We start from the raw sequence: 21,852 nt of genomic DNA, 5'->3' as shown, positions 1-21,852 counted from the left end.
AACGATAATTATTGATGGCAATGGTGGCTATATGCTTTTATTAGTTCATAAATAATAATGTCTGTCATAATGCATATAGTTACAGTTCAGGCATTAAAAGCAGGGGTCCTTGTTTTTACGTCCAACCAATTTGATACTGATAGTCAAATCACAATCTTATATAGGGATTCATTAGAAATACATATATCATTTTTCTCCTCACTCTCTCTTGCCCCCCCCCCCCTCTTTCTTTATCTGTGTCGCTCGCTCCCCCTCTCTCTTCTTCCTTGCACAGTCTCTCCCTTCTTTTTCTTATCTTCACTGAACTTCTTTCTCTCTCAATAAATATCCAACTCTCTCTATCCCCCCTCTCAATAAATCCCCAACTCATCCCTCTTCCCCACCTCTTAATTCATATTGGAATCAGATGTTCTCTTCTATGTTCACTTATTTTCAGTGGTTATATTCTTTATCCGTGAAAGAATAATGTCTGGCTCTTTCTTTTAGATCTTAGAAAGACTGCTTCCCATAGCTCCAAAAATATTCTGACTTTATAAAATATTATTATCCAGATCATATTATTGACACCTCAACACCGAGGGAATTCCGTCCCTGATCAGCTGCGTTTTTTTTAAGTTTGATGCTGAGCTGTCATTAAAAGTGACCTAACACCACACCAATAGGTCAACACCAAACTTGAAAACACCCACTTTCTCTTCCGGACATTTAAGCCATTTTAGATTTGCCCTCTATGAAATAAAGATTACATCGGATCAACACATCACGTTTTACTCTGATGCACTGCATGCATGCACAGCCAAGCAAGAATATGAAGCACTTCAACCATTAAAGAACGGACAAGGGCAAGTACACATTTTTTAAAATGGATATTTTTTCTTACATCTTGTATATGGGCCTGTACTTTTATAATTTATTTCTTATTGCATGCTATAGATTAAAAAATGACAGAGTAGATCTGTCTAAATGAAGGTGAGGAATGTCATTGTCCACTTAGGTAATGATGAATTTCTTGTTTATTCATTAATGGAGCGGGATACGTATACCAAAAATTATGTTTTTGTTTATCAGAATCGCTGTAGTTTTTTTAAAAGATCATTATTGCAATTGAATTTTCTTCGATAGCCAATCTACTTCAGTGGTCGTGGATCGGTTTTTAAGGGGGGGGGGCTGACCTTGCAACATATCACAATCAGATGGTCATTTTACGTTTTTGTAAAGGGTTTTATTTTAAGTGGGAGGGGTAGCTAGGCTTCACTCCAGCCCCGGTTCCGTGGCTCTTGCTGCACTTTTCCTTTTTTTTTATCATTTGCCAAATTTATTTTTGTCTTTATTGAAAAATTAGTCAATTAGAATGATATTTTCTCTTATTATTTTGTCAACACTACTGTTTAAACCTCCAATGTTTAGCTCTCTTCTATCTTTTCTTCATAATTATGTGCCTACACCACTGCTATCATACCTCAACTTATCAACAATCGATTATCTCCATAAAAGATTAAAATAAACACAAATACATATCTCACTTTAAATATTGAACATGATTCCTCGCGAGTCATCACACATGTCATGTGTGGCTTTAAAGAATCCCGTGATTAACTTCGCGGGGGGCTGGGGCGTAAAAGGTTGGATAGACTGAATTAATCATGCATTTGCTTCATTATCTATGTATCACCGTCTGAATTAACAACGTGTAAAATGCACATACATCCCCACGGACATGGCGGCATGTGTATAGAAGGCACGAAGAGCAATATCTGTTATTTATGAACTTCTTTTTAACCAGGGGCCTTGCAGCTAGTGTTTTGAATGATGACAACGGGCAGTCATTTTCAGATTTTCTTTTGTTTTATTCACATCACGTGACGCATGAAGTTGAATATCGATCGCGTATGCAAAGACGTGAACACCGATGAATGCAGAAAATTGATGTCGTAATCACCATGATCAATTAAAGACGCTGAGAAATAGCAAAAAAACAATGCAATTAAACAAAATACATGTAAAGATGCATTACATTTAAAAGCTGTGGTGTCAACCGGTGTACATGGAGAACCACGCTGGTCATTTTACACCGGTGTTAAAATGGTGTATGATAGTTAACACCCTATGGTGTTATTACAAAACCATTACAACACTTAGTTAATATAACAAACTTTGATGTTGTGTTTAAACTCCAGAGTCAACACTGTAGGGTGTGCTTCTCTAGGGACACCAACTGGTTTTCAGTTTTCAGTGTATAAACAAAGAACAAACACGTAAACCATAATAGTTAATGGATAAAAACATTCATCAATCAGTATTATAAATATGATTAACTTTTCAAACATACACGATCTCCGACATTTAACGGAGGAAGGATACAAGAAAGAGAGAGAGAGAGAAAGAGAGCCTATACACTCACAGAGATATTCTCTCATGTTGAATATAAAGACAACGAAAAAAGCAAACAAACGAAAACAAAACGGGTGCATGATTTTAAGATATGTGTTTTGTTTTTGGAAGCACAGTTTAGATTGCCTTCTCTAGCTCAAACTCTAATTTGAATTTACATAAATGATACAAATTAGCTTCACATCTAGTGCACTTCATCCCAGGGGGTCGTTTCACAAAGCTGTTCGTAACTTAAGAGCGACTTTAAGAACGACTGGTGAACCTTTCTTACGCGCTTAACCCAATCGCCAATGAATATACCATTTACCACAAGAAAGGATCACCAGTCGTTCTTAAAGTCACTCTTAACTAACGAAGAGCTTTATGAAACACCCACCTGGACATTTCAAATTTGGTTCTGTACTTAAAGGACAAGTCCACCCCAACAAAAAGTTGATTTGAATAAAAAGAGAAAAATTCAACAAGCATTCAAAAAGCAGGTTGTAAAAAAAATTACAGATCCGACCACATATCTGATTATAAACACCAAAAGGTAGTTCAACATGCTGATGACAAAAAGGAAACAATGCTAAAGAAGGAATTGTTGATGGACAAGTCCACCCCAACAAAAAATTGATTTGAATAAAAAGAGATAAATCAAACAAGCATAACACTGAAAATTTCATCAAAATCGGATGTAAAATAAGAAAGTTATGGCATTTTAAAGTTTCGCTTATTTTCAACAAAATAGTTATATGAACGAGCCAGTTACATCCAAATGAGAGAGTTGATGACATCACTCACTCACTATTTCTTTTGTATTTTATTATATGAAATATGAAATATTTTCTCGTCATTGTCATGTGAAATGAAGTTTCATTCCTCCCTGAACACGTGGAATTCGATTATTTTAACATTTTGTGCTTCAGGCAAGGAAGTCCTAATCGTCAAATTCGTAAAAATTGAAATATTGTATAGGCCTAATTCAAACAAATAAAAAACAAAAGAAATAATGAGTGACATCATCGACTCTCTCATTTGGATGTAACTGGCTCGTTCATATAACTATTTTGTTGAAAATAAGCGAAACTTTGAAATGTCATAAATTTCTTATTTTACATCCGATTTTCATGAAATTTTTAGCATTGTGCTTGTCTGATTTTTCTCTATTGATTCAAATAAACATTTTTCTTTAGGCAAAGACCGACGCCAAACCTAAATGCCATGCGCGGTCCATCTGAGGACCAGCTTTATTGCAAATTCGGTGCTGATGTAATGACGTAAAAATTAGCCTGATACCAACACCAAACTTGAAATACCCCTTTATTGATAGATCAAAATAGTGAGATATATCAGAGGATCAACTTTATTTCAAATTTAGTGTTTTACAATTAATCTTTATTCCAACACCAATAGTCAACACCAGACTATACCTTGAAGTTACCTTGATGGCCACATCTCACTGTCTTCACGACGAGGGTGTACAGATGAGTGTGGCAGGGTTAAGGAGGCTCTTAGAGCCCATTTGAAAACCCAATTTTGGTAATTGTGTCTTAAATTGCAGGAGTGTTGGTGCCTCAACTGTGGACTGTGGGAGTTTATTCCATTGATTGACAACCCTTTGGCTAAGTGTTTCCTTATATCCAATCGATCGTTGCTTGGCAAATTTAATCGCCCATTGTGATTGTAGGGCCTGTATAGCTTCTTGGAAGGAGAAATTCATAAACGGATATAATTTCTGAAAGTAAGTCAAAATCACCATACTTCACCAATTGCAATGACGAAGAGTATATTTCGAGTAAAAGTTGTAAATTTAGGCTAATAAATGTGAAGCATGAAATGTCAAATTTCCTTTTCAAGAAAAGGCCCACTACTAACTACACTGCAAATTGTGAATAACATGAAGAAAAAGAATCATATAAAAATTATTTCTACCATGCACCAGAAATGTGTTCCAATAGGCCATATAATACATCTCTTTGATAGATGGGAATTCAGGTTTACCTTTTTTCATGGAAAGGCCACGTATAATTTTGAAGAGCATGAGGAAAAAAATAAATACATAAAATCCTGTATACCAGGCACCAGAATTATTTTTTGGCAAAAAAAACTGCTGAAAACTGCTTATCTAAAAAAAAAACAATGGAGTAAATTAGAGTCAAAAGGGGCCTAAGCTTCCGATCCTAGCAGAAATGCCCCTTTTGTCTCCTTGTTTCTAGTGTTGCTGTTGAATGTCTGTGGTCTATATTATGGTTGTTCCACTTTATATGTCTGTCATTTTGCCTCCGAAGAAGATTCTGCTAGGATCGAAAGCTTAGGCCCCTTTTGACTCTCAGAACTATGTTTTAATTGACCGAAAATACTATTGTAATGCATTAATAGTTGGCAATTTTGGTTTGTAAGACTCGTTGCTCTTTGTCCAAACTCTGGTTTGTACTCTCAATATTGTGACTGTAAATTTGTTTATGTCACCTGACCACCATTAGCAGGAACTAATGAAATATATTGGGAAGCAAACTGGTTAATTTCGAATTTGTGACTCATATATTGTTATTGTCACCCCTTGTCACATTCCTTTTGCTTAATTTTGGTAGATTTTCTTTATCATCACCTGATTTCAATTAGATTCAATGAAATTATGTAATATTATATGAAAAGTCTTATAACGAAGATATTTCAAAATGGGACCCAGGTCTAAGAACTATGTAAAAAAAATGCAAAAAAAAATATTAGTTTAACAGTGAATTATGCACCATTGAGTAAATTGCTTATGTCCATGTAACAATCAACCAGCGGACATAGAAAAAGGTGTCGGTACGGAGTGAGGGGGGGGGGGGGGGGGGGGGTGGAAGATGAAAAGTCCCATAAGTTCACAGAAATCGAAACTTCACTTCAAAAGACCTTTATTCCCAACACTCAGTAACGATACAAAATAAGGTACAATAAAGTTTGCATTATTAGATGATTACACTGACGAATAAATATATTTCATATATCATTGCATTTTAAGTAACAAATATGTACAAAAATTATTTCATTTAACTACATTATACAACCAATATTATTAAAGTAAAGTACATCTCTTTTTCTTTTTCTTGAATATGTTTGGATTGAGTGACGCCCTGACTGCCTGGTTGAATACCTCGATGACGCCATCTTGATTTTTGGCTGAGCACTCCGTGTAAGCTAAAGCCATCACGCTTTTGGAAATCTGAACACCCTGTAATCATGAAAATGAAATGAAAACAAAGCACGCTTTTATATCGAAAATGACTTTTTTTTAATCATAGGACACGATAAATTTCGATCAAAAATCTCCTTTCAAAGAAAACATGGGGAGCTTTCCATGAAAGGAACTATCAGACGTTTTGTTTTTCTGAAAATTACCATAGTAACAGTGCCTCTCAGCCAATCAAAATCAGAAAAGTTGTCAGAACTGGCATCATGTCGGACGAAAATGTTGTTGAAACGCTCCCTGAACACATTCCTCACGATCTTCACTCTCTTCATTCGCTCCAGATTCTTAAAAAAAATATTTTCAAAATTCATTTTCTTGTCTTTACAGTCATCCACGGTATATCTCAATATCCTATCTTCATTATCTCATTTTCTCCGGCCCGCCATCTTTTAACAACTCTTCCCGCCTGAATCTCCTATCTACTGTCATGACTGTCCAACTACTACATCTCTTTGACCCACTATGACATTTATGACGTCTTATGGCTATCGTGTATTTTCTTTATCATGTTCCATAAACTATGGAACAATTTACCAATCTCCACTATAAAAGTTATAAAATCAATTTTCTTTCCAAGTTTAAATTTTCATACTTCAGAGACATCCGTAGCATTATTTCAATAAGACTTTTCATTGCAGAAGTCAAGATTATTCCACAACAAGTATGACATTCTGGCGTCAGATAGAGACACATCAAGACTTTTAGTTTATTGCCATTCAAACATAATACAAAGTAGTATAAATCAGATACAAATTGCTGAACTTGCAATAACATAATCAGTGATTGTAAGTCGGATTTGATATTGTAGATATAGAAACATTCTAAAACAATGCAAAGGAGTGAGGGGCTGGGAACTATTTTTGAAGAAGGGGTGCTGGTTTGGAAAAAAGGTTTTAAAAAGGTGTTTTCGCTCCAAAATAACGGTCAGAAAAAAGTTGACAAGCAAAAAACAAAAGGGCTTCGCTCAAAAATGTTCGGGCCATGTTTTTTTTTTTTTTTTTTTTTTTTGGGGGGGGGTTATTTCTACATTATCATCATAGCAACCTGATTTCCAGGGGGTGTTGCCCATGGTCCTATAACATACGCAGCTCCCCAGAAAAATCTGGGGGGGTGCTTCAGCACCCTCCCCCCCCTTTAGAGCCATGGGTGGAGCACAATAGACGTACCTACCTCCTCAAACGTGACTGGTTTATGTTTTTGTTTCTGAAGGGCATCTATCGTCGCCCTGTCATCTCTAAGATCAATCTTTGTACCGACGATGATGATTGGTGTGTTGGGTTGGTGTTGACGTACCTCAGGTACCCATTTCAATGAGACATTGTCACGTGAGTCCATGTTCACCGTTGAAAAACAGACCAAAAATACGTCCTACAAAACGAAAGCATTCAATAATGGTTTACCAAAAAGACATTGTCTACACGTTTTAGAAGGTCTCAATTCCAATATAGATGATATAATATACATTTACAATTAAAACCATTCACATGGAAATTGAAAAGAAAGTTATTAAGACAAACCACAATAAGTTAATGGTTTAAAAAGCATTTTCACAGTTGGAGCATTTGGAAAATAAGCATTTACAACTTTTACTTTATACATTCGTTTGACAATAATAGGTTCTATACTGTATGGATACACAAAGTTTTGTCATGGGGATTTCGTCATGGAAACCCATTAGCAGTTCATTTAAAAAAGAAAACCGACCCATTAATAATACCCGTTCAATATTCGAGATAAAATGATTGTATGAAACAGCATTACACATTACTAAGCTTACATCTAGATTAAATTTCAATTCTGATCGTGGAACAAATAAGTTTTATGTATTTTGCATCCTCGTAGAAAAAAAATAATAAAGCCTTTGCACTTCGTAATAACCCCTATTCCATTACGGGCAGATCCAGAGTTTTTTAAAGGGAGGGGCATGAAAGGAGGGCCCCAAAAATCTCTTGGCAATATTTGGATTACGTCATTGTCACCGGCTATGCTCATGGGGGGGGGGGGGGGTGTTGCCTTGAAAATGATCCAAATGACGGTCTGGCGCCTTTGGGCCTTTATATAGGCCACAGTTCTTCCAGCGAAAGCCATAAATGAACTTCAATACCACGAAAAATCACATTATGTGAATACCTAAACGGTATATTCGGACACTCGTTTCAGTCGCCATTTTGAATAATAAAAAATGCAAGTTTATGAGCGGAGATAAAGTCCATTAATCGGAATTATATTCAGAAACCTTGATACGAGGTTTGATAATGACTGTAAGGCTCATTATCTTTTCATCTGAATGCCTACTGGTCAATAATATACACAGTCGTGAAAGATGATCACTTTGAGGTTGAGTACCTGTGATAAACTCATTTATTACCGATTATGGTTGCAAATCCATCATTTCTGGGGATAATGGGGTTCACAAAGTGGTCATATTGAGGAAGGGATATCTATCAAGGGAAATAAGGCCAATTTTCCCCGATGTTCTCCGAGAATGTTTCGGGTGAATAAATCGTGACGAATCCCGACTCAAATATATTAGTGAAAATAAAAAGTTTTGGCTGGGAAATAGCTTTAATTTCATTGATTCATCTGTAATTTGACATGTACTCAAAGTGTGATGGAGGAAAGAAAATCGATTCAAAGCCTTGATAAAACCCCCTAATTATCGAATATCATGAAAAATAATGAAAACTACAGAATCGGCAGCTACAACGTCAACAAATCACCAACAGAAACAACGACATATTATATGACGAGCTGATGAAGATGATGGTAGTGGTGGTGTTAATGTTTATTACAATAATGGTAATGAAAATCATGATAAAAATAATGTTATTTACCATAATAACACTATACTTTTACGATATCTGAAGAGTGTAAGCTTCACAATCCTCCACACCATCACCACATTCACCACAATTGCCACAATACAATCATCGTCATCATCATCATCAATACCCTTAACAGCCTACTGGCCAACCGCTATCATCAGTTAGTATCTGTACTGATTATTATTAAAGGAATCGGTGGAAAATTGATAATAATTATCAATGCATTTGAATCCTTATATAGAAATCAGGCAACGAGAATTTGTCCATCTAGGTCAGGATTTATTAAACCATCAATTTCTAAATGAATGTAATATATTTTGTGTGGTGAGGATACCGCATTTTTTGACAAAATAAAAACAGGGTCCAAATTGGAGTAATGGACACTTGTTCCGCCAGGCTAGTTATGTTTTTAACAAAGATGTCGTGTGATCAGTATGTAAATTGGTAGTGATGAGAATTACGAATATTCTCATTAAAAGGGGAAAAGGCGCAACTTTACGAGATCAAAGGAGATACCATGCACCACTTTACTGCTTAGATAATGGTATTTTTCGAATCCCATCATTTAAATCTAGGTTTCTATGACAACGTACGCATGATACAGCATCTCTCTCCATTAGACATTAATAAAATAATGTTTCATCAATCTCTCGTTTCGTGCTGTTGAGAGGATAAATGATAAAGAGAGTAAGAGTATTTTAAAGAAAGAGGGAAGAGAGGGGGAAGAGAGATGAGGGAAACGGAGAGAGGAGTAGGGGAGGAGGGGGGGGGGGGGATAAAGAAAGACAAAGAGAGGAGAAGAAAGAGAGGGAGGGAGATGGAGAGAACGGGTGTAATGCTAACTCCTGGGGTAATTATGACATCAGAAAGGACATAATTATTACTACTTACCGCATTTGCATATGATAGTGGTCTGACCTGTGCATAAGTATCCTGCCCCGCTGTATCCCATAGACTCAACGATACCCGAGTCTCATCTACCACAGTTTTCATTGCATAATGATCGAATCTACAAAGAGAAAAATTCATGTTCAGGCTTAGCACGTTTCATCAAATAATTTGAGATCAAATCAGGACAAGTCATAAAGGGGCAAAAATTATTTTATCAGTTTATTCCTTGTTTGCTATTTTACACTATAAATACACATTAGAAACCATATCTTATACCTTGAAAATCATACATTTGGACATTGCCATACATTTAGGAAAGGGGTGGAGGACATGCCCCTTCCTGAAAGTAGTTTCACGACCAAGAAAAGAAAATAAGGAGAAAGGGAATTAAAATGAAATATATATGACACTGCATTATTTTTATTAGATTACTAGGCCCCTAGGTAAAAATCTATCATAAAAATTGAATTTCCATAAAAAAGTACCCACAATATTTGCTTGCTCGTTTCGCTCGCATGCAACTTTTTTTTAAATAAATTTTGCTATGATGTGGTCCTTTGAATATTTGTAATCATCATGCCACTGCCTTTAGAAGTAGTCATAAAGCCCCCTCGGTTTGCAATCTTACTTATTGAATTGGGCGCTGCGTGGTGACTATGTAATTTATATGGGCAGTTAAAGATTTTAAGTTTTGGTGCCAAAAAGCCCAAGAAATATCATTATTACCAAAGTTAGAATTCCTTGCCAGATAAAATGAAAGAGAATGTTTTCTCAAACACATGTTATCATTGTGTGAAAAATGCGATCTTTTCACATGTAAAATATATAAGTCAAAATGAAAATCTAATTCCGTGATATATTAGGACATAGTATTCAGAAATATACATCTTGTCCTTCTTCATTTCCTTTTCTTTCCCTTTTCTTCTTCTTTTCGTCTTTTTTTTTTGGTCTGTACGACAGTGATACAGGGAGATGGCCCCTTTAAGAACTGACAATTATTAGAAGCAGCATCCTCCGTTCAATTTCCTGCATGAATTCGTCACGATATTGTTCTTAGAATCACCCATCCATGTAGGTGGTAAGACGAGATTGGTCATCAGGGTATACACACCCTTACTCTTGAATGCATCTGTCGCATATAAACTATGTACATTCACTGGGAATTTAGGTTATGGGATGTTGTTGGAGGTGTGTGTTCAAAATTATGTTCTAGCAAAAATATACCACTAAACATAAAGTAAAATATCAATAATAATCAGCTGCACTTCACGTTTGCATTAATGGTTTGGCAAAATGCACATCTTGTTCATGTCTAAATATTGAATAAAATCTTAAATTTTAGCTCGCGCTTCGCGCTCGCATTTATCTATATGCCTTATTATATACATTTGTATTTTAACAACAAATCTTAATTGATATGAAAAAAAATCATTCTAAAGGACTGCCTCGTCAAAAACTGTTTAACTCTTTGAGCAGCCGATCGGGAAAAGTACAAGGAAATATTTTCCGCCCCACCCTATGGCAGAAACCAGATCCGCCCCGGCCTCCCTTCCCTCTCTTTCTTTCCCGCGCTGTGTTTTTTCGGGTTACGATCATCATGATCATACTTTACAAGTTCCTACGTTTCGCGGTACCCATTCCTTATTCAAACCTCATTAAATATAATCGTTTAGCATGATAACCGTAACTATAGTCCTTTTATCCCCTTAACTATTATCCAGACTATACTGAGAAACCCCACTTTCATGGTGGAAAATATTGCGTTTTAGCCAGCAAATTTCACTTCATCATAAGCTTTTTATTCAATAATTTTGTGAATTTATGGGGGGGGGGGGGGGGGTGGGCTATATTTCGGTGCTGTATGAATTTGAAATGTAATGGTACTATAGATACAAAGTACATTTTATTCAGACTATATTATAGTCTGAATCATAATGACGATCAATTTATTAATCGAGCTAGGTATACCACCCCCGTGGTTAAGACATAATGCAAATTCAAAAGTAAAAAGTTGTAATAATTAGCTGCCACAGGTTAACATATTGTGCGCACAGACCAAATTAGACATGTGAAATGGAATAACATTCATGCAATTACGTTAAAAGGCAAATCCATTCAACATTCTTGTTTAGTATCATTGATTATGATCATTGCCATTTTTTTTCTTACTGATTAACCTGGTACTAATGAACTGTCATGCAGTATTATGTTGTCTGAATACAGTACATGGCTGATGGTGTGTGTGTGCGGGGGGGGGGGGGGGGGCGGGGGCTTCTGACATATGCCGATCGTGTATACGGATGTGTGCCCCTCTGAGAAATCCTTTTCACTGACAAATCATTAAACATGGTTTGTGGAATGAAGGAATCCCTATTTTTTACTAGGTATTTTTCTAGCATTTCGTGGCATATACATGTACAGTATGTGCTAAAAAGTGAACCTGAATAATAGGCAACCCTTTCCGCAAAAATGACAATGAAGAGTTAATGAATCCCTTTGAATATGGGTGAAGTTATCTATTTCTTATCCGCACAATTTGCGTTGCAACGTATATACGTTTGGATGATTTTCAAATCCTAGCTATCACACATTACGAACTTTTTTTATATCAACTTTAAGCCCAATGAGTTTGCTTTCAACATTGTTATGCGTTTACCAGTCATTGCAATAATTATGCATACTGCAGTATTCCAGTCGATTTAAATTGTCTGTAATCACAGTAGCGTGGCATTTATTTGGCAGTAATTATAATAATATACGTTAATGCTTATTAGGGTCTCGCCTGCCATGTAATTAGATGTCCTTGGTTGGATCAGCGTATACTCACACAGTTGGAGCATATTCCCCTGGAAAACGATTGGTAGTGAAAGAAATCAGCAGACATGTTTTACCAACGAATCTGAAATGGAAATAATAACAGTATATTAACCGGAATCGTATAAAGTTATTAACATTATATAATAGTGACACTGACGTACTGGTAGTGGTGGTGGGGTGGAAGACTGCCCAATTTTCTTTTCATGCAAAAAAAAACTTTTAGGATAGCTAGATTTTGACAAGAATATTCAGAAAACAATGTCATATTTCACCCTTCACAATTTTTTCATGGTCGTGACAAATTTGAGGGGCCCATGACGCCCCAAGACCCCCATCTGTCTGCCAGTGCATTGGAAGATGCCCTCCCTAATGAAAAAATGATAGAAACGAATAAAGGAAATAAATGAACAGATGAATAATGTTGTATACTAACTGAAAAAAAAAGAATCGGGGGGGGGGTCGTGATGAATCTTTTTAATGGTTTCCAAACTTTTTCTCAACCAATCAGATCCAAGGGTTTGCAGTAGCTTATAACATTATGTCGGTAATGAAATGTCCCCCTGATCTGTCTAGACTCCTGTAATGACCTCCTCTACCGACCAGTGAGACAATCTTTGAGGTCCCCCGGTCTCATCAATCTGTCGTGTTTTCAAACGCAGCGTCTGGGAGGATATTGATAAGTGTGACCAACGAGTCTTGCCGATTGAAATGATATAAAAAAAGGGTTAACTGATGATGGTAGGTAGATATAGGGCCCACAAAATTCACCTGGTAATTATGTTTCTTTGACCTTTCAGAGGGTTAGAGCCTGTGATTTTCTATCACTGGAAGTGTTACCAAGCACACTCGAGCTTATTCAGTCGCTTGTATGTATGGTACTGCGAGGCCATATTAGATTGAGCATGACCACAATACCTCGTGCATATTTAACGAACCAAATAATGATATTAAAAAGAAAAGAAAGAAAAAATGTGGGGAATTGGGCGCGGGAGTAAAATGCTAGATTTCTGGAATAAATTCTGAAGAAGAAGAGGGAGGAGGAGGAAGAAGAAGAAGAAGAAAGAGGAAAAGAAGAAGAAAGAAGGATGGGATTCATTAAAAAAAGAGGAAGAAAACGGGAGAATAGTGGTGTAGTGTCTATACCACTGTTATTTAATTAATAAAAAACGAGGTCATCTTTAAGTCGTCTCCCCCCACATCAAAATATTGTGAAGTCACACCTGCTATTATCAGAAACGGAGAAAAGCCCCCCCCCCCTCCACACACACACCTAAACAAAATAAATAATAATAGAAATAAAGAAAATAAAATTAGAATATATACATATTAGAACTTCGAAATTTCATCGTTTTTCTGGAATTCCTGCTCACTTTAAACTGAAAGTGAAGAAATGAATTTTATAATATAAAATAGGTCAGAAAAACAACATAGGGCCTAAAGTGCACTGAAGCAGGAAGTGAATACTTCATCAAACCTTTATGGCCTGTACAGTAAAGGTATACATTATGATATCGGGCTTATATAAGTGCCAGGGCATGGGTTCCTGAGTAAAAGGCTTTTCCCATGAACATTCAAAGTACATTAAAGTCTTAGCAATCCCATTCGATATATTGCAATGCTCTATATTATGATGTATCGAGTGAGAGAGAGAGTATTCCCTTGAATTCTCGAGTGAACTTCAAAAACAGGTCAACAGTAGGCCTATAATCTTTTGGGGCGGACCAAGGATTTCATAAAAGATTGTGCAAAAATATTTGAATATTATGTTTTGGCGCCTTGAAATTGGTAGATTCCTTCACATTTTTTTTCAAATAAAGGTAAAGGCAAAGGTAATCATTATTCGAAAGTGTTTTGGGGTGTGTGGGGGTGTGCATATAGGGGCATATATAAGAGAGAACACCCCCCCTGTCACTCTCCGGACCATGTTTGCTAATAAATATTACCAAAATATAATTATGAAAGGCAAAACGCATTGCACTCAGTGACACAAGCTGAAAATGTGAAATCATATTTGTTTAGGGAGCACATGATCCATTTCATTCTATTGATTTCGTTTAATTTTACATTCATGACGATAATTACATGAATTATGTGTGCACTATATCAGCGTCATAGACCCTGAAAACCATGTTGATATGGCTAATAAAAAAAATACAAAACATCACTGTTTCCAAAATTAGACGTTTCCATCAATATTAGTAACCTAAAAAGGATGAATGATTTGGACAGTTCAACTCCAAATCGATTAATTTCCATTCCGCCTATCATGATATGAATAAAATGACACATTATTGTGGATTGTCAATAAAATTAAAGACTTCAATCAATATAAACAGGGTCGTCTGCAATGAATTATGGGAATAATAAATATCACATGATTTAAATTAGATTCAGGAGGGGGTTGGAATATTTAGTCGTTGACTTTTATATCTTGTCTCCCCCCAAGAGCACAAAGTACTCCAATATGGCACAGCCAAGTGATTATGAACCTAATTGGGAGTATTCTCACACAGTCATAAAAAATAATGTAAAGGGAACTCATCAGACTTTCCTTTCCCTCGTGTGCAAAATAAACAAAATGATTGGTCTCCACAATAATTACCCATTTGTCAAAGTAGGAGGAGGGAGTGGAATGGAAGAATGTGAAGGAGGAGGAGGAGCTAGGAGAAGGAAGAAGAAGAAGTAGAAGAGGGAAGAAGAAGAAGAAGAAGAAGGAGGAGGAGGAGGAGGAGGAGAAGGGGAAATATGCAACATCGCACTATTTTTTTTACTCGAAAATGATTAAAGCACTATTTTTACTCGAAAAGGAAAGCCAATCTTGAAAGACAAAGAAATCTTACCCATCTCCAACGATCACACATTTGATATCCTTGTTAGCTTCCATGTCGATTGTCTTTCGATCAATAATGGTTCATAAATCCAATCAACTTATCAAATGAATGGGATGAATAACCTCACTGTTACAATAAATCTTAGTCCTTTCCTTCCTATATTATGAGCAGCTAAGAATAAATCGCTTTACCAATAGCTGGACTGTCGAAGTTCATTAACTCAATGAGTAAATCACAGTCCTCAATTCTTATTAGCGAAATTGCGGAAAGGCATGACAAAATCCCATTTAGAAAATGAGGATGATGACTGCATTAATCGAGGCTCATTATAATGTCGGCTAAACGATAAAATCCGCATAGAGTTAGACTGTACTCTTTTTTATTCTCAGCGGAATGGGGGGGGGGCGTCACTATCAATCAGTAAGTAAAGCTAGACTATATAATCTTTTCGACATAGGATTCCTATTTTCAACGATTATCACAAAAATCCACTTGACAAAATGAAGAAAACCCCTCTCCCGCTGGATGCGCTCTCCATAGACATAAAGCTAATCTATTCCAATCAGTAGGGAGATTCGAAATTCCAATGTTTATCAACGTGAAAGCTAAACATATTCCATCGTCGTCAACCTGATCATAATTCAGTGTCCCTTGCTACAAGAAGCAATGGTATGGCTTTCATTCATTTAGACAAAAAAGGGGAAGATCGGCGATTCAATTTCCCTTTTGATTTCTGACTAGCATTTCCTCGATGATAATATCAAAACGGCACAGTCGACCTTTTCCTGGCTTTGTAGGTCTACCTTCGTTGTACCATGGACCTACTTCATGGTTGTACCATGAAGTTGTTTCTCGATGTTTGCTCCAGATGTTTACAAAATATATACGGTATCACAGCGTGATGAAACTCCTGATAGCAGACCATAGAACTCCCGTAGCTCAATTACACTGCAAATATCTCCAGCATGAATATTGAACTTAAATGTTTCTGGCGCAATACTGCGGCGTTAAACAGCATTCACTCCGATTATTTACACCACGTATACACGGTATGCATGCAGCCTGTCTGAAGTTTAAATTGTTTGAGCTGGTCGTTGTACTGGAAAATAGTTGCTCTCTTCTGTAAACCCAGTCAACCGGATATGTAGGAATTCCAAAACTCCTAGACCTGGGATTTGGAGCAGACTGTTCTCACATCATAACACATTAGTTGTTGACTCTCCAATGGTTGGATAACAGTAAAGTATGAGCAATGACATGCAGTGTTTTGATATATATCTCCGTAAGTTCCTATACCAGGGTTCTTAGTACAAAAATAATGCTGGTAGATATACACGCAGTTAGTAGTAGATTTATTTTATGTTCCCAACTATTATGACGACACTCAAACTGTTGGAGTCATTTCAAAAGTGATCCATCATGTCCACATCGCTGTATATATACAAATTTGTTAAGAAGATAGATTTAGACAACTTAAATTAGGCCGTATTAATGACCAGCAGTTTGACCGACTCTATTCCCAGAACCAGAATATCATTATAATGGTCACTTCTGGTTATTTTGACTCATTGGAGCTGAACTTTACCATCCGATGCATTGCGAAAGCCCACGAAGTGATACCGCGGTTGAGTAGACACAATTAGAGAATGGTTGGTATTTTTGTATCTCGCTGAGGCTACTACTCAGTGCGCCAATTCGACTTGGAGTGATGTTTGATTGGTCGAAGGTGATTCGGTCATACATGGAGCTCTATTCTCCTAGTCTTCCGTCAAATCTGTATATATAACTATAATATTTCGTTATGCAAACAGACAGGCAATATGACTGACATATTCTTTTGTACGAATTATAATTATGTTTTCCGTATAATTTATGTATTATTTTATCTATCTATCTATCTACATGTACATGTCTATCTATTTCATGGGCGGAAATCCCAGGGGGAAGGGGGTCCCCTACCAAAATTAGTAGGGGACAATATCAAATGTCCCCCTACTATTTTTGGTCTTATATGATTAAGAAAAATACATCATTCACACTCGAAATGATAGTATTTTGGACTAAATGACCTCACATTTTGGGTAATAACCCTTTTTTTTATTTCTTTCTTTTTTATTTTGCTTGTCAAAGTTTCCAGTCCCTGGTCCCCCTACCTTTGGGGACAGATTTCCTCCATGCTACCTATCCATCTATCTATCTCTCTCTCTCTCTCTCTTCTATCTATCTATCTATCTATCTATACATCTGTTCTAATCTCCTTTAAAAAGGATGTAGATAAATTTGTAGCGTCTTAGAAGAATTAAAAACCAGAGTCTGATTTCAAGTCTATGATAAAGTGTCTGTGGGGGAAAACGAACCACGTGAGTCATAGATCATCCTGTTTGCCAGACCACAAATGACAAGAATAGACTCTTAAACTAGGACTAACAGCTTCTATTTGGTTAACAAACATAACGACTCTTACGAGTATTATCAAGGTTGAGATATAGGGCCTACCCCACTTTTCAAAATAAACGCAAGATATACCTTGTAATACCGCCTTCAATTTGAGTCAGTATTTATATTCAATATTCAATTGGTCGAATAATTGTGAAAGTGAAATATAAAGATATGCACGTGATTTAGAAATATATGGACACAGACAGAACTTGTAGAGCTAGATGGAAATGATAATTAATGCCACAACTGTGACTTAACAAATATATGGGTTATTAAATAATGGTATGAAAAACAAGCCCCTTTCAAAAAGTAAACGCTATAATTTGTTCTTATTTACTTATCCAACGATGAACTGACAAGTGTACTTTTATTTATTTTTTTGCCACGAGTCCAAGAATGCATTTGAACCCAAGCGTAAAATATGATTTCACGCTTGGGTTCGAAATCACTACATTTCATCGTTATAGTCCATATTAAAGATATTCTTTTCAGGTTTTTCGAATCCCAGGAGAGGTTCACAACAGATGATTTTAATAAAAAGGGGGGAAATAAATCAGCAGGGTTAAAGCAAAATTATCAAATCGGATGTAAAATAAGAAAACTTATTATCATTTGTAATTTCACTCAAATCTATTTACAAAAACACGTGCACATCCTAGTTGTATGCAAATTAGGGAACATAGAAATTGTGTCGTCACCTAATCACCATTTCTTTGTATTTCATTCGATATGATATTCTAATTTTTCCACACAATGTAAAACAAACTTTCATCCAACCGCATCGACACAGACAAAAAAGTTTCACCACCCTCGAAATGCCATTGCTGTTGAACCTTAATCTTGCAGCGTTATATATACTTGTTTGATTTGTCTCAAGTTGTAATTCAAACCGATTTTTTTATTGAGGTCGACTTCCCCTTTAATAATGAAGATTGATGACTTTATGCGGAACACCTGAAGCGATCACGATCATAATCATGTCGCGTCGGTGAAGCAGGAATTCCACTTTAATTGGAATGAGATGTTGAACATGTAACAAATCTCTCCAAAGATCATCACTGCGTCTCTGCTTGTTCCGTCCATCCGGAAATAATATTCCCAAGGCAAATTTGAAGTTCACGGTGTGATGTACCCATAATAGAAGTGATCACTCTCAATGATTATTGTCTGGTGAATTATGTTAAATCGCATATGAGGTCTTAAAAAATGTTTACATGAGATCATGTTGACCTGTATAAAAACAATTCAAGACAAATCTCGTCACACTGCTGATAAACAACCATCCATCCACCCATCTATCCATCCACCTATCTATCCATCCACCCATCCGTCCATCTATCCATCCATCCATGTATCTTGTATCAATCTATTTATCCATCCATCCGATTTCATCTATCTACCTATCTATCTATCTATCAATCTCCATCGATCGATCCATCCATCCATCCATCCATCCATGTATCTTGTATCAATCTATTATCTATTTATCCATCCATCCATCCATCCATCCAATTTCATCTATCTATCTATCTGTCCATCTATCTATCGATCTATCCATCTATAAATAACAAAGGACTATAATCAAATATTGGACCTCTGTGGGTATAGAATGATCTAAAGACTTTAGGAAATAATTCCAGCTTCAAAGCAATTCGCATTAAAGGACAAGTTCATACCAACAAAAAGTTGATTTGAACATGGACCAACCATGATTTGAATAAAAAGAGAAAATTCCAACAAGCATAGCATTAATTTAAAAATAAAATAAAAATCGGATTTCAAATAAGAAAATTATGACATTTTTAAGTCTCGCTTAATTTCACAAAACAGTTCTATGCACATCCCGGTCGGTATGTGAATGAGGGAACTAATGACATCACTCACTCACTATTTCTTTCGTATTTTATTATAAGAAATTTGGAAAATTCCAATTTTCCCCTCATTGTCCTGTTTCTCCCTGAACATGTGGAATTAACATTGTTTAGTAACATTTTATGGTTCATTCAGTCATGTTGGTCTTTATTTTCTAATCTGTAAAAAAATGAAATGTTGTAGATTTCAAACAATAAAACACAAAAGAAATAGTGAGGGACATCATTGATTCTGTCATTTGCATGTGACTAAATTGTGCATTTATCTATTTTGTGAAAAATAAGCAAAACTTTAAATGTCATAACTTTGATGAAAGTTTCAGCATTATGCTTGTCTTAATTTTATCTATTGATTCAAATTGAAATTTTTCTGAGGTGGACCTAACCTTTAAATACCATGACTAACATACTTATTTCTGATGAACTTTGTGTTACATGTAGTATCAACTAGGTTTGCTCTTTTGGTGTATATTTTAAAGCCACATCTTCTCAAAGTGAAACCTACAACAAAACCAAACGTGGTCAATTATCGACTAAATTTTTTGTGAAGGATTGAACTGGTTGGGGGTTGGCAAACTCAATAAGAAAATGAGAGGGAGGGGGAAGATATCATGGAATATTGCTGATCGTCCTCACCTATACGCCGCCCTGATTATTCTTTTCATCCAGTTTTTCTGTATGAGTTTGGTTCCAAAGGCCAAAAGGTACTTCATCAATAAATAAGTATCAAGAAATGTGATCAACTTTTGCAATGACAGTTTAGTATGATAGATTGCTGATGTATACAACTAATAATACACAGTAATAAGAGAGAGAAAAAAATGTCTTGAAAATTCTACTTTTGTATAGTATACTTCAAAAAAGGGTTTTCTCCTAAAATTATGCTACTCTAGTCTTGATGATAGACCAAAAACTATTGCTGTGTATTTTTGAATAAGAAGAAAATGATAGGTTTTTATTCCTCAGCAGACTTATCCAAATCAAAATATAAAAATAAAATGTAGGATCCTCTGCCTTCTTGCTAGGTACTCAGATTTTTGATTTGGTGAATGGTAGGGGAAGGCGGGGTAAGTTGAGCATAGGGGCAAGTTGAGCCACCACCCCCAGGCCAATAATGAGTCAGACATTGTGGTGGTGTCATGTATTGATGACCCATTACATAACCCTTTACCCAGCCAAATTGTTTTCAACTTTGAAACAAAAAGTACTTTTTTAGACGGAAAAATACAAATTTTAGCCAAAAAAGTAAAAAAGGGTGTAAAATAGAGGAGTGATTTTTACCCACACACGTCTTTAAATATAATAAAGAAATAAGAACAATATTGTTAGTCCAGGTATGGATCTTCATTCTTGTCATAGTCTTTTAAATGATGGATGCATAAGAAATGTGTGGATGTGAAAATATCGCATTAAGTTCGGAGTGGGGTACTTTGAGCCAGCGAACATGGGGCAAGTTGAGCCATGGTATTTCTTGTGGTAATAAGAATGAAAAATTTAAAAAAATGAAAAGCCATTGATATGCAGGCAGAAAGGTGTAAATTCACATGACAGTTCTTTTACTTCTAGAGGATGTTAGTATTTATAGAGAATTAGCAAGTGAAAAGACTTGAAATAAAAAATTGACATGCTGCTTCTTCCCGCATACATTTTGTACATAGCTTTTGTGGCTCAACTTACCCCAGAAGGTGGCACAACTTACCCCACATATGGGGCAAGTTGTGCCATTTGACATCGTTTATTTCAAAGGTCACAATTAATTTCAGTGTGGGGGTAGCAAGTTATATACAAGTGGAATGCCTCTGGCCGTCTCACCTGCATCACGCGGTTCAATATAGCAGCAGTGCTGACTTTGAATACTACTCTAACTCGCACAAGATGTTCAGTGATACATGGTTACTCTTATGTCCACTTTTTATGAACTAGACCAATAAACTTACAGAGATATGATGGTTATTCAACAAAAAACCCCAACATGGCCAAAGTTCATTGACCTTACATGACCTTTGACCTTGATCATGTGACCTGAAACTCGCACAGGATGTTCAGTGATACTTGATTACTCTTATGTACAAGTTTCATGAATCAGATCCATAAACTTTCAAAGTTTTGATGGTAATTCAACTGATACACCCACTTCGGCCAAAGTTCATTGACCTTTGACCTCGGTCATGTGACCTGAAACGCGCACAGGATGTTCAGTGATATTTGATTACTCATATGTCCAAGTTTAATGAACTAGACTAATAAACTTTCAAAGTAATGATGGTAATTCAACAGATACCCCCGATTTGGCCAAAGTTCATTGACCCTAAATGACCTTTGACCTTAATCATGAGACCTGAAACTTGCACAAAATATTCAGTGATGCTTGATTACTATTATGTCCAAGTTTCATGAATCAGATCCATAAACTTTCAAAGTTATGATGGGAATTCAACAGATATCCCCAATTCGGCCAAAGTTCATTGACCCTAAATGACCTTTGACCTTGGTCATGTGACGTTAAACTCATGCAGGATGTTCAGTGATACTTGATTAACCTTATGTCCAAGTTTCATGAAATAGGTCCA

General features: G+C 36.1%; 1 protein-coding gene across 1 annotated transcript; it reads right to left on the bottom strand.

The window, feature by feature from the left end:
- Positions 1 to 5,080: 5,080 nt before the first annotated feature.
- LOC121422837 (ras-related C3 botulinum toxin substrate 1-like) lies at positions 5,081 to 16,457 on the bottom strand. The gene is made up of 5 exons (XM_041618048.1): positions 14,982 to 16,457; positions 12,152 to 12,223; positions 9,325 to 9,442; positions 6,779 to 6,976; positions 5,081 to 5,590 (listed from the first exon to the last, which is right to left on the bottom strand). The coding sequence occupies exons 1-5, from the start codon at positions 15,023 to 15,025 to the stop codon at positions 5,435 to 5,437; spliced, it is 588 nt and encodes a 195-aa protein (XP_041473982.1). The 5' UTR covers positions 15,026 to 16,457; the 3' UTR covers positions 5,081 to 5,434.
- Between the last annotated feature and the right edge of the window lie 5,395 nt (positions 16,458 to 21,852).

The sequence above is a fragment of the Lytechinus variegatus genome, chromosome 10 (genome assembly GCF_018143015.1).
Source record: "Lytechinus variegatus isolate NC3 chromosome 10, Lvar_3.0, whole genome shotgun sequence".
In the NCBI taxonomy this organism is placed as follows: domain Eukaryota; kingdom Metazoa; phylum Echinodermata; class Echinoidea; order Temnopleuroida; family Toxopneustidae; genus Lytechinus; species Lytechinus variegatus.
The sequence above is the reverse complement of the archived record's forward strand: the minus strand, read 5'-3'. Positions and strand labels throughout refer to the sequence as shown.